This window comes from Salmo salar, chromosome 20, assembly GCF_965601325.2.
Source record: "Salmo salar chromosome 20, fSalSal1, whole genome shotgun sequence".
NCBI classification, from domain to species: Eukaryota; Metazoa; Chordata; class Actinopteri; order Salmoniformes; family Salmonidae; genus Salmo; species Salmo salar.
Window position 1 is genome coordinate 92,157,103 of NC_138310.1, and position 14,356 is coordinate 92,171,458.

The 14,356-nt window shown below is 42.6% G+C and overlaps 1 protein-coding gene across 1 annotated transcript; it reads left to right on the forward strand.

Moving 5' to 3' along the window:
• The first annotated feature begins 11,299 nt into the window (after positions 1 to 11,299).
• On the forward strand, positions 11,300 to 14,243 carry LOC145862465 (uncharacterized). The gene is made up of 2 exons (XM_082966827.1): positions 11,300 to 13,250; positions 13,370 to 14,243. Exon 2 carries the CDS (start codon positions 13,493 to 13,495, stop codon positions 13,991 to 13,993), a length of 501 nt encoding a protein of 166 aa, XP_082822953.1. The 5' UTR covers positions 11,300 to 13,250; positions 13,370 to 13,492; the 3' UTR covers positions 13,994 to 14,243.
• Positions 14,244 to 14,356: the final 113 nt, after the last annotated feature.

Consider the following 14,356-nt stretch of genomic DNA (forward strand, 5'->3'; position numbering starts at 1 on the left):
TACTGTCTCTACTGTCTCTACTGTCTCTACTGTCCCTACTGTCTCTACTGTCTCTGTCTCTACTGTCTCTACTGTCTCTACTGTCCCTACTGTCTCTACTGTCTCTACTGTCCCTACTGTCCCTACTGTCTCTACTGTCCCTACTGTCTCTACTGCCCCTACTGTCTCTACTGTCTCTACTGTCTCTGTACCTCTACTGTCCCTACTGTCCCTACTGTCTCTACTGTCCCTACTGTCCCTACTGTCTCTACTGCCCCTACTGTCTCTACTGTCCCTACTGTCTCTATCTCTACTGTCTCTACTGTCCCTACTGTCTCTACTGTCTCTACTGTCCCTACTGTCCCTACTGTCTCTACTGTCCCTACTGTCCCTACTGTCTCTACTGTCTCTACTGTCTCCTGATGTTCCATGTATCTCTGTACCTCTACTGTCTCTACTGTCCCTACTGTCCCTACTGTCCCTACTGTCTACTGTCTCTACTGTCCCTACTGTCTCTACTGTCCCTACTGTCTCTACTGTCTCTACTGTCTCCTGATGTTCCATGTGTCTCTGTACCTCTACTGTCTCTACTGTCCCTACTGTCTCTACTGTCCCTACTGTCTCTACTGTCCCTACTGTCTCTACTGTCCCTACTGTCCCTACTGTCTCTACTGTCTCTACTGTCTCTACTGTCCCTACTGTCTCTACTGTCCCTACTGTCTCCTGATGTTCCATTTGTCTCTGTACCTCTACTGTCCCTACTGTCCCTACTGTCTCTACTGTCCCTACTGTCCCTACTGTCTCTACTGTCTCTACTGTCTCTACTGTCTCTGTCTCTACTGTCTCTACTGTCCCTACTGTCTCTACTGTCCCTACTGTCTCCTGATGTTCCATTTGTCTCTGTACCTCTACTGTCCCTACTGTCCCTACTGTCCCTACTGTCTCTGTCTCTACTGTCCCTACTGTCTCTACTGTCCCTACTGTCTCTACTGTCTCCTGATGTTCCATGTGTCTCTGTACCATTACTGTCTCTACTCTGCTCTCTGAACCAACAGGGTGTACTGTAATTTCAGACACAGTACTTTCCAAATAACTGCACTAATACTCAAAAGTACTGCGCTACTTAACTCCAGTATAACTGTGTTTTTTTGGGGGGGATATAGTACTTGCAATATCAATGATGTCATCAGTGTGCTTGTATATGCCCTGAAGAGGCTAGTGGTTAATTTCCTCCTCCTCCTCCTGGTCATTAAGCAGCGGTGAGTTCGTAGCTCGAGGAATCCAGGAAATGTCCAGATCGTCTGTTTAAGCCTGAGTCAGTTGACATCTGACTTTGTAATTGATTGATATTTGTTGCCACAGTTACGGACAATAACATGTCACCAGAGTTTAAAGGCTAATGTGGATCCAACAACAACAGTTAAGGATGGACGGCAGACAATGGAAAAGGAATTGATTTCTTGGTACGACTATAAAAAAAAAAAAAAAACATTTACAGTTGCTGAAATTGTGTAGTAAAATCCGAGTTTGACGCACAAGCAAAATAGTTGGAAAAGTGTTGACTAACGGAATAGTAAACTTATGAAAAAATTTAGATTTTCACATGTTTTTTTTTAATCTGTAATAGGTATTAAACACCGGGTTCAGAAATGATCAGGTGTCTCCTTAGAAAGAGTCAAATGGTTATTACACAATAGTAACTTGTGTATTGCTTGTTCAATTGTTTTAAACTATTTTAAGTAGCCTAAATACCAGAAAGTACCCCTTTTTACTACAATTTATAAATACCAGGTAAATACTGGAAACAGTACCTTAAAATAAAGTGCTATTTGGAAATCGCCTGGCTGTGTTCCCACGCGATAAGTCTGCCACCAGAGGACTGGATCCTGGAATGAGATGAGTATAATAGGTTTATATGTCTCAGCAGGCTATACATGTGTGTAGATTCTTCTAGAAGACTTTATTAAAGGTCCAGTGCAGGTTTAAATGTCTTTCTTTTTTTTAATGTCAATATCAAATAATTTGTAGTTAACAAGTACCTTACTGTGATTGTTTTCAATGGTTGAAAATAAACAAAAAATAGCTTCTTAGCAAAGAGCAATTTCTCAAGAAGGAATTTTGCTAGGACTGTCTGGGAGTGGTCTGAAAGGGGAGGGGGGGAAAACTGGAAACTAGCTGTTATTGGCTGAGAGGTTTTAGAACTCTCTTTCTTATTGGTCTATTAACTGATTTACCGCCTGGTGATGTCACTAGGCGGGCCAAAACTTCATCACACCGAAACGGGCTGAATTTTCTGGCGGCATTTTTCAAACAGCTCTTACACTAAAACGGCATTATCATAATTTTCACAGTTTCACAGTATTATTTCAACCTCGTAGTGTGGAAATCTATATTTAAAACACAGGACAATCACAGTTTTTCCATCCACTGGACCTTTATATTATATTTGAGCTTACAACCGGATGTTTCCAGGTAAAGCTAATGCTGAATGCTCCTGCTGGATTGGAGGAGATTGAGAATACTGATCATACAGATGGAATACTGTAGAAACTGGTTTCAGGTCAAAGAGGAAGAAAGACCAAGATATTCTAAGATATTATAGAACTGATTGTTAATTCATAGGCAGGTATCCTAGTGGTTAAAGCGTTGGACCAGAAACCGAAAGGTTTGCTGGATCGAATCCCCCTAGCTCACAAGTTAAAAATCGGTCATTCGGCCCCTGAACAAGGCGGGTTAACCCACTGTTCCCCGGTTGGGCCGTCATTGTAAATACGAATTTGTTCTTAACTGACTAGCCTAGTTAAATACAAATATATATTTTTAAATGATCCCATGCTGTGAGAGCGAAGGATCCCCTGGTAGTAAGCCTACTGCCTAGTAATACTCCATGCCAAGAGCTCATAGACATTGGCTGTCAGAGCCGTTTGTCTGTGTCGGCTGGCCTGGTGTGCCTTCCTGCCTGCCTTCCTCTTTAATCCTGTTTTCAACAGGACTGATCTTCTAAAGGCAGATTTACTATAACAGGATGGATGCCTGATTTACTATAACAGGAGGGCTGGATGCCTGATTCACTATAACAGGAGAGATAGATGCCTGATTTACTATAACAGGAGGGCTGGATGCCTGATTTACTATAACAGGAGGGCTGGATGCCTGATTTACTATAACAGGAGGGCTGGATGCCTGATTTACTATAACAGGAGGGATGGATGCCTGATTTACTATAACAGGAGGGCTGGATGCCTGATTTACTATAACAGGAGAGATAGATGCCTGATTTACTATAACAGGAGGGCTGGATGCCTGATTTACTATAACAGGATGGATGCCTGATTTACTATAACAGGAGGGCTGGATGCCTGATTTACTATAACAGGAGGGCTGGATGCCTGATTTACTATAACAGGAGGGCTGGATGCCTGATTTACTATAACAGGAGGGCTGGATGCCTGATTTACTATAACAGGAGGGCTGGATGCCTGATTTACTATAACAGGAGGGCTGGATGCCTGATTTACTATAACAGGAGGGCTGGATGCCTGATTTACTATAACAGGAGGGCTGGATGCCTGATTCACTATAACAGGAGGGCTGGATGCCTGATTTACTATAACAGGATGGATGCCTGATTTACTATAACAGGAGGGCTGGATGCCTGATTCACTATAACAGGAGGGCTGGATGCCTGATTTACTATAACAGGAGGGCTGGATGCCTGATTTACTATAACAGGAGGGCTGGATGCCTGATTTACTATAACAGGAGGGCTGGATGCCTGATTTACTATAACAGGAGGGCTGGATGCCTGATTTACTATAACAGGAGGGCTGGATGCCTGATTTACTATAACAGGAGGGCTGGATGCCTGATTTACTATAACAGGAGGGCTGGATGCCTGATTTACTATAACAGGAGGGCTGGATGCCTGATTTACTATAACAGGAGGGCTGGATGCCTGATTTACTATAACAGGAGGGCTGGATGCCTGATTTACTATAACAGGAGGGCTGGATGCCTGATTTACTATAACAGGAGGGCTGGATGCCTGATTTACTATAACAGGAGGGCTGGATGCCTGATTTACTATAACAGGAGGGCTGGATGCCTGATTCACTATAACAGGAGAGATAGATGCCTGATTCACTATAACAGGAGAGATAGATGCCTGATTCACTATAACAGGACGGCTGGATGCCTGATTCACTATAACAGGAGAGATAGATGCCTGATTTACTATAACAAGAGAGATAGATGCCTGATTTATTATAACAGGAGAGATAGATGCCTGATTTACTATAACAGGATAGATGCCTGATTTACTATAACAAGAGAGATGGATGCCTGATTTACTATAACAGGAGAGATGCCTGATTTACTATAACAGGAGCGATTGATGCCTGATTTACTATAACAGGATTGATGCCTGATTTACTATAACAAGAGAGATGGATGCCTGATTTACTATAACAGGAGGGCTGGATGCCTGATTTACTATAACAGGATGGATGCCTGATTTACTATAACAGGAGGGCTGGATGCCTGATTTACTATAACAGGAGGGCTGGATGCCTGATTTACTATAACAGGAGGGCTGGATGCCTGATTCACTATAACAGGAGGGCTGGATGCCTGATTTACTATAACAGGATGGATGCCTGATTTACTATAACAGGAGGGCTGGATGCCTGATTTACTATAACAGGAGGGCTGGATGCCTGATTTACTATAACAGGAGGGCTGGATGCCTGATTTACTATAACAGGAGGGCTGGATGCCTGATTTACTATAACAGGAGGGATGGATGCCTGATTTACTATAACAGGAGGGCTGGATGCCTGATTTACTATAACAGGAGGGATGGATGCCTGATTTACTATAACAGGAGGGCTGGATGCCTGATTTACTATAACAGGAGGGCTGGATGCCTGATTTACTATAACAGGATGGATGCCTGATTTACTATAACAGGAGGGCTGGATGCCTGATTTACTATAACAGGAGGGCTGGATGCCTGATTTACTATAACAGGAGGGCTGGATGCCTGATTTACTATAACAGGAGGGCTGGATGCCTGATTTACTATAACAGGAGGGCTGGATGCCTGATTTACTATAACAGGAGGGCTGGATGCCTGATTTACTATAACAGGAGGGCTGGATGCCTGATTCACTATAACAGGAGGGCTGGATGCCTGATTTACTATAACAGGAGAGATAGATGCCTGATTCACTATAACAGGAGAGATAGATGCCTGATTCACTATAACAGGACGGCTGGATGCCTGATTCACTATAACAGGAGAGATAGATGCCTGATTTACTATAACAGGAGAGATGCCTGATTCACTATAACAGGAGAGATAGATGCCTGATTTACTATAACAGGAGGGCTGGATGCCTGATTCACTATAACAGGAGGGCTGGATGCCTGATTTAATATAACAGGAGAGATGGATGCCTGATTTACTATAACAGGAGAGATAGATGCCTGATTCACTATAACAGGAGAGATAGATGCCTGATTTACTATAACAAGAGAGATAGATGCCTGATTTATTATAACAGGAGAGATAGATGCCTGATTTACTATAACAGGATAGATGCCTGATTTACTATAACAAGAGAGATGGATGCCTGATTTACTATAACAGGAGAGATGCCTGATTTACTATAACAGGAGCGATTGATGCCTGATTTACTATAACAGGATTGATGCCTGATTTACTATAACAAGAGAGATGGATGCCTGATTTACTATAACAGGAGGGCTGGATGCCTGATTTACTATAACAGGATGGATGCCTGATTTACTATAACAGGAGGGCTGGATGCCTGATTTACTATAACAGGAGGGCTGGATGCCTGATTTACTATAACAGGAGGGCTGGATGCCTGATTTACTATAACAGGAGGGCTGGATGCCTGATTTACTATAACAGGAGGGCTGGATGCCTGATTTACTATAACAGGAGGGCTGGATGCCTGATTTACTATAACAGGAGGGCTGGATGCCTGATTTACTATAACAGGAGGGCTGGATGCCTGATTTACTATAACAGGAGGGCTGGATGCCTGATTTACTATAACAGGAGGGCTGGATGCCTGATTTACTATAACAGGAGAGATAGATGCCTGATTCACTATAACAGGAGAGATAGATGCCTGATTCACTATAACAGGACGGCTGGATGCCTGATTCACTATAACAGGAGAGATAGATGCCTGATTTACTATAACAGGAGAGATGCCTGATTCACTATAACAGGAGAGATAGATGCCTGATTTACTATAACAGGAGGGCTGGATGCCTGATTCACTATAACAGGAGGGCTGGATGCCTGATTTAATATAACAGGAGAGATGGATGCCTGATTTACTATAACAGGAGAGATAGATGCCTGATTCACTATAACAGGAGAGATAGATGCCTGATTTACTATAACAAGAGAGATAGATGCCTGATTTATTATAACAGGAGAGATAGATGCCTGATTTACTATAACAGGATAGATGCCTGATTTACTATAACAAGAGAGATGGATGCCTGATTTACTATAACAGGAGAGATGCCTGATTTACTATAACAGGAGCGATTGATGCCTGATTTACTATAACAAGATTGATGCCTGATTTACTATAACAAGAGAGATGGATGCCTGATTCACTATAACAGGAGAGATAGATGCCTGATTCACTATAACAGGAGAGATAGATGCCTGATTTACTATAACAGGAGAGATAGATGCCTGATTTACTATAACAGGATAGATGCCTGATTTACTATAACAGGAGAGATAGATGCCTGATTTATTATAACAGGAGAGATAGATGCCTGATTTACTATAACAGGAGAGGTAGATGCCTGATTTACTATAACAGGATAGATGCCTGATTTACTATAACAGGAGAGATAGATGCCTGATTTATTATAACAGGAGATAGATGTCTGTTTCACTATAACAGGAGAGATAGATGCCTGATTTACTATAACAGGAGCGATGGATGCCTGATTTACTATAACAGGAGAGATTGATGCCTGATTTACTATAACAGGAGGGCTGGATGCCTGATTCACTATAACAGGATAGATGCCTGATTCACTATAACAGGAGAGATGCCTGATTTACTATAACAGGAGAGATAGATGCCTGATTCACTATAACAGGAGAGATGCCTGATTTACTATAACAGGAAAGATTGATGCCTGATTTACTATAACAGGAGAGATGGATGCCTGATTCACTATAACAGGAGAGATGGATGCCTGATTCACTATAACAGGAGGGCTGGATGCCTGATTTACTATAACAGGAGAGATGCCTGATTCACTATAACAGGAGAGATAGATGCCTGATTCACTATAACAGGAGAGATGGATGCCTGATTTACTATAACAGGAGAGATAGATGCCTGATTTACTATAACAGGATAGATGCCTGATTCACTATAACAAGAGAGATGGATGCCTGATTTACTATAACAGGAGAGATGCCTGATTTACTATAACAGGAGCGATGGATGCCTGATTTACTATAACAGGATTGATGCCTGATTTACTATAACAAGAGAGATGGATGCCTGATTCACTATAACAGGAGAGATAGATGCCTGATTCACTATAACAGGAGAGATGGATGCCTGATTCACTATAACAGGAGAGATTGATGCCTGATTTACTATAACAAGAGAGATAGATGCCTGATTTATTATAACAGGAGAGATAGATGCCTGATTTACTATAACAGGAGAGATAGATGCCTGATTTACTATAACAGGATAGATGCCTGATTTACTATAACAGGAGAGATAGATGCCTGATTTATTATAACAGGAGCGATAGATGCCTGATTTACTATAACAGGAGAGATAGATGCCTGATTTACTATAACAAGAGAGATAGATGCCTGATTTACTATAACAAGAGAGATAGATGCCTGATTTACTATAACAGGAGAGATAGATGTCTGTTTCACTATAACAGGAGAGATAGATGCCTGATTTACTATAACAGGAGCGATGGATGCCTGATTTACTATAACAAGAGAGATAGATGCCTGATTTACTATAACAAGAGAGATAGATGCCTGATTTACTATAACAGGAGAGATTGATGCCTGATTTACTATAACAGTAGGGCTGGATGCCTGATTCACTATAACAGGATAGATGCCTGATTTACTATAACAGGAAAGATTGATGCCTGATTTACTATAACAGGAGAGATGGATGCCTGATTCACTATAACAGGAGAGATGGATGCCTGATTCACTATAACAGGAGAGATGGATGCCTGATTCACTATAACAGGAGAGATAGATGCCTGATTCACTATAACAGGAGAGATGGATGCCTGATTCACTATAACAGGAGAGATGGATGCCTGATTCACTATAACAGGAGAGATAGATGCCTGATTCACTATAACAGGAGAGATAGATGCCTGATTTACTATAACAGGAGAGATAGATGCCTGATTCACTATAACAGGAGAGATAGATGCCTGATTCACTATAACAGGAGAGATAGATGCCTGATTTACTATAACAGGAGAGATAGATGCCTGATTTACTATAACAGGAGAGATAGATGCCTGATTCACTATAACAGGAGAGATAGATACCTGATTCACTATAACAGGAGAGATAGATGCCTGATTTACTATAACAGGAGCATTGGATGCCTGATTCACTATAACAGGAGAGATGGATGCCTGATTCACTATAACAGGAGAGATAGATGCCTGATTCACTATAACAGGAGAGATGGATGCCTGATTCACTATAACAGGAGAGATGGATGCCTGATTCACTATAACAGGAGAGATAGATGCCTGATTCACTATAACAGGAGAGATAGATGCCTGATTCACTATAACAGGAGCGATGGAGTGTCATCATAGCCTCCCTGTAGCTCAGTTGGTAGAGCATGGTGTTTGCAACACCAGGGTTGTGGGTTCGATTCCCACGGGGGGCCAGCACAGAAAAAAAAAAAAAAATGTATGAGTTGTATGAAATGTATGCATTCACTACTGTAAGTCGCTCTGGATAAGAGCGTCTGCTAAATGACTAAAATGTAAATGTATCATAGTGGTCTCTGATTAGTGGTCAGACCCGTTTAGGCGGGAACAAACTTAAACTTGTACCTTTTACAAAGAAAATAGTACCCGCAAAACACCAGTCTCAACGTCAACAGTGAAGAGGCAACTCCGGGGTGCTGGCCTTCTAGGCAGAGTTGCAAAGAAAAAGCCATATCTCAGACTGGCCAATAAAAAGAAAAGATTAAGATGGGCAAAAGAACACAGACACTGGACAGAGGAACTCTGCCTAGAAGGCCAGCATCCCGGAATCGCCTCTTCACTGTTGACGTTGAGACTGGTGTTTTGAAGGGTACTATTTAATGAAGCTGCCAGTTGAGGACTTGTGAGGAGTCTGTTTCTCAAACTAGACATTATAATGTACTTGTCCTCTTGCTCAGTTGTGCACCGGGGCCTCCCACTCCTCTTTCCATTCTGGTTAGAGCCAGTTTGCGCTGTGAAGGGAGTAGTACACAGCGTTGTACGAGATCTTCAGTGTCTTGGCAATGTCTCACATGGAATAGCCTTCATTTCTCAACAAGAATAGACTGACGAGTTTCAGAAGAAAGGTCTTTGTTTCTGGCCATTTTGAGCCTGTAATCGAACCCACATATGCTGATGCTCCAGATACTCAACTAGTCTAAAGAAGGCCAGTTTTATTGCTTCTTTAAACAGAACAACAGTTTTCAGCTGTGCTAACATAGTTGAAAAAGGTTTTTCTAATGATCAATTAGCCTTTTAAAATGATAAACTTGGATTTGGTAACACAACGTGCCATTGGAACACAGGAGTGATGGTTGCTGATAACGGGCCTCTGTACGCCAATGTAGATATTCCATAAAAAATCTGCCTTTTCCAGCTACAATAGTCATTTACAACATTAACAATGTCTACACTGTATTTCTGATCAATTTGACGTTATTTTAATGGACAAAAAATGTGATTTTCTTTCAAAAACAAGGACATTTCTAAGTGAGCCCAAACTATTGAACGGTAGTATATATTTTTTCAATCAATCAATCAAATGTATTTATAAAGCTCTTTTTACATCAGCTGATGTCACAAAGTGCTGTACAGACACCCAGCCTAAAACCCCAAACAGCAAGCAATGCAGGTGTAGAAGCATGGTGGCTAAAAACTCCCTAGAAAGGCCAGAACCTAGGAAGAAACCTAGAGAGGAACCAGGCTATGAGGGGTGGCCAGTCCTCTTCTGGCTGTGCCGGGTGGAGATTATAACAGAACATGGCCAAGATGTTCAAATGTTCATAGATGACCAGCAAGGTCAGATAATAATAATCACAGTGGTTGTCGAGGGTGCAACAGGTCAGCACCTCAGGGGTAAATGTCAGTTGGCTTTTCATAGCCGATCATTGAGAGTATCTCTACCGCTCCTGCTGTCTCTAGAGATTTTAAAACAGCAGGTCTTGGACAAGGTAGCACATTTGGTGAACAGGTCAGGGTTCCATAGCCGCAGGCAGAACAGTTGACACTGGAGCAACAGCATGACCAGGTGGACTGGGGACAGCAAGGAGTCATCATACCAGGTAGTCCTGAGGCATGGTCCTAGGGCTCAGGTCCTCCGAGAGAGAGAAAGAAAGAGAGAAAGAGAGAATTAGAGAGAGCATACTGAATTTCACACAGGACAGCGGATAAGACAGGAGAAATACTCCAGATATAACAGACTGACCCTAGCCCCCCGACACATAAACTACTGCAGCATAAATACTGGAGGCTGAGACAGGAAGGGTCAGGAGACACTGTGGCCCCATCCGATGATACCCCCGGACAGGGCCAAACAGGTAGGATATAACCCCACCCACTTTGCCAAAGCACAGCCCGCACACCACTAGAGGGATATCTTCAACCACCAACTTACCATCTTGAGACAAGGCCGAGTATAGCCCACAAAGATCTCCGCCACGGCACGAACAGGTTATGGTCAATAATATCAAAGGCTGCACTGAAATCTAACAGTACAGCTCCCACAATCTTCTTATTTTCAATTTATTTAAACCAATCATCAGTCATTTGTGTCAGTGCAGTACATGTTGAGTGCCCTTCTCTATAAGCATGTTGAAAGTCTGTTGTTAATTTGTTTACAGAGAAATAGCATTGTATTTGGTCAAACACTATTTTTTTCCAAAAGTTTGCTAAGAGCTGGCAGCAAGCTGATAGGTCTACTGTTAGAACCAGTAAAGGCATCTTTACCACTCTCTGGGTAGTGGAATGACTTTGGCTTCCCTCCAGGCCTGAGGACAAAGACTTCCTTCTAGGCTCAGATTAAAGATATGACAGATAGGAGTGGCTATAGAGTCAGATACCATCCTCAGTAGCTTTCCATCTAAGTCGTCAATGCCAGGAGGTTTGTCATTATTGATCGATAACAATGTTTTTCCACCTCTCCCACACTAACTTTACAAAATTCAAGCTTGCAATGCTTTTCTTTCATTATTTGTTTTTTTTTTATGCATGAATATGATAGCTCACTGTTTGTTGTTGGCACTTCCTGCCTACGTTTGTCCACTTTGCCAATGAAGTAATCATTAAAATAATTGGCAACATCAAATGGTTTTGTGACGAATAAGCCATCTGATTCGATGAAAGATGGAGTTGAATTTGTCTTTCTGCCCATAATTTCATTTAAAGTACTTTATATCAATGATATCTTGGCTTCATACTAAAGTTTCTTCTTGTTTTTGTTGAGTTTAGTCACATCATTTCTCATTTTGCAGTAAGTCAGCCAGTCAGATGTGCAGCCAGACTTATTATCCACTCCTTTTGCCCCCATCTCTTTCAACAATACAGTTTTTCAATTCCTCATCAATCCATGGAGCCTTAACAGTTCTAACAGTCAGATTCTTAACAGGTGCATGTTTAGCAATAATTGAAAGAAGCAATTTCATAAATTCATCAAGTGCAGCGTTTGGATGCTCCTCATTAATCACATCAGACCAACCAATATTTTTTAACATCATCCACATAAGAGTCACAACAGAAATACACTATTATTAGGTCTGTTGGAACTTTGGTTTTCCACTATATATTGTGATCATTGCATCCAATGGGTACGGATACAGCTTTAGAACAAAGTTCTACAGATTTAGTAAAAAAGTGATCGATACATGTGGATGATCTTGTTCCTGTAGTGTTTGTAAACACCCTGGTAGGTTGATTAATAACCTGAACCGGATTACACTTTGCAATCAGACCTTTGGTATGGATAAAACGGTTGCAGGTGAGTACTCCTGTGGATGGAGAACAATGGAAGCAAACTTGGCAGAGAGGTAGAGGTAGGTTGGTAGGTTGGTAGGTTGGTTGGCAGAGAGGTAGAGGTAGATTGGTAGGTTGGTAGGTTGGTTGGCAGAGAGGTAGAGATAGGTTGGTAGGTTGGTAGGGTGGAAAAAGAACAAGGAGAGTAAATCCCTGATGAAATTCGGGTGACTGCGGTGGACCATGTGATCAACCATGGTTTGACCTTGAGAGAGGCCGGGCAGACCATGTGGTCCACCATGGTTTGACCTTGAGAGAGGCTGGGCAGACCATGTGATCCACCATGGTTTGACCTTGAGAGAGGCTGGGCAGACCATGTGGTCCACCATGGTTTGACCTTGAGAGAGGCTGGGCAGAGAGTGCAGCCAAATCTGAGCCGCTTCAAAGTAGCATCCATCATCCAGACGTTCCACAATGAGAAGAGGTTTGTACTGCAGACATTGGACCTCTCTACTACTTTTACTACCTGACAGTAGTACAACATAAAGCACAGTAAAGACTGTAGATTCCAATACATCCTGTAAGGGGAAACAAAGTCAATGTTTCATGTATTACTGTATGTATGAAATTGGGAGCTATACTACTTTGTAACATGTTTATCTGGTATACTGTATTACTGTAGTGTTTACTGTACCGTATGCTATTTTTGTTTTTGGTAGAGCTGAAAGACGAAGACCACGTGGTGGTAGAGCGCGTCTGTTTACAGAACTAACAGGAAGCTGCCATTGTGCAAACGGTAGTTGAAAAATAATGCCGTAAGACTGTGGGGAAATCCAACAACAGATGATTGAAAAACCCCCTGCCATCTTCCATAACATCAGAGTGAGTTTATCAACCATAGCCCGCATCCTTAAGAAACACCAACTCCGGATGAAGCAAATCTACAAAGACCCGTTTGAAAGGAATTCCCAGAGAGTGAAGGATAAACGGTACGGAATATGTCCAAGTAATTATTGTAGTAGTATTACACTCATAAAACATTAGAGACTCATTGATGTTGCCAGTGAACTTTACTATACAACGATTACAGTATTTACTGTCATTTCAGAGGATCATGGAGTTGGATGTCCGTCCCATCGCCCCAGGAACTCACATTCATAGATGAGGCTGGATTCAATTTAGGCGAAGACGAGGAGGAGAGGAAGGAACATCATTGGTCAACTCGCCATCAATGAGGTACCTGGCCAGCGCAGGGGGAAATGTCATGAGGTACCTGGCCAGCGCAGGGGGAAATGTCATGAGGTACCTGGCCAGCGCAGGGGGAAATGTCATGAGGTACCTGGCCAGCGCAGGGGGAAATGTCATGAGGTACCTGGCCAGCGCAGGGGGAAATGTCATGAGGTACCTGGCCAGCGCAGGGGGAAATGTCATGAGGTACCTGGCCAGCGCAGGGGGAAATGTCATGAGGTACCTGGCCAGCGCAGGGGGAAATGTCATGAGGTACCTGGCCAGCACAGGGGGAAATGTCATGAGGTACCTGGCCAGCGCAGGGGGAAATGTCATGAGGTACCTGGCCAGCGCAGGGGGAAATGTCATGAGGTACCTGGCCAGCGCAGGGGGAAATGTCACCATATGCGCAGCGGTGAGCCACAATGTGGTCCTCCATCACCATGCCACCATTGGACCATACAACACTGTCCACATCCTTCATTTCCTGAATACCTTTACATGACAATCGTTTTCAGCCGGAGCAGAGAGGGCCAGGTGATCCTGAGCAGCAAATGTATGTTTAAATCAGACTGCTCAGATCCACATCTGGTTCCATGACCATCCCAGGTTTACAATTCTCTATCTCTCACCATATTCCCAATGTCTCAAACACTATAGAGGGGTTGTTTCCAGCATGGCGGTGAACGGTGTATGATCGCAAACCCCCATGAACGTATCAAATCCAATGTATTTATAAAGCCCTTCTTACATCAGCTGATATCTCAAAGTGCTGTACAGAAACCCAGCCTAAAACCCCAAACTGCAAGCAATGCAGGTGTAGAAGCATGGTGGCTAGGAAAAACTCCCTAGAAAGGCCAAAACCTAG

Bases quoted from the DNA above. Each gene is read 5' to 3' on its own strand.
- LOC145862465 (XM_082966827.1), top strand. From the start codon at position 13,493: ATGAGGTACCTGGCCAGCGCAGGGGGAAATGTCATGAGGTACCTGGCC.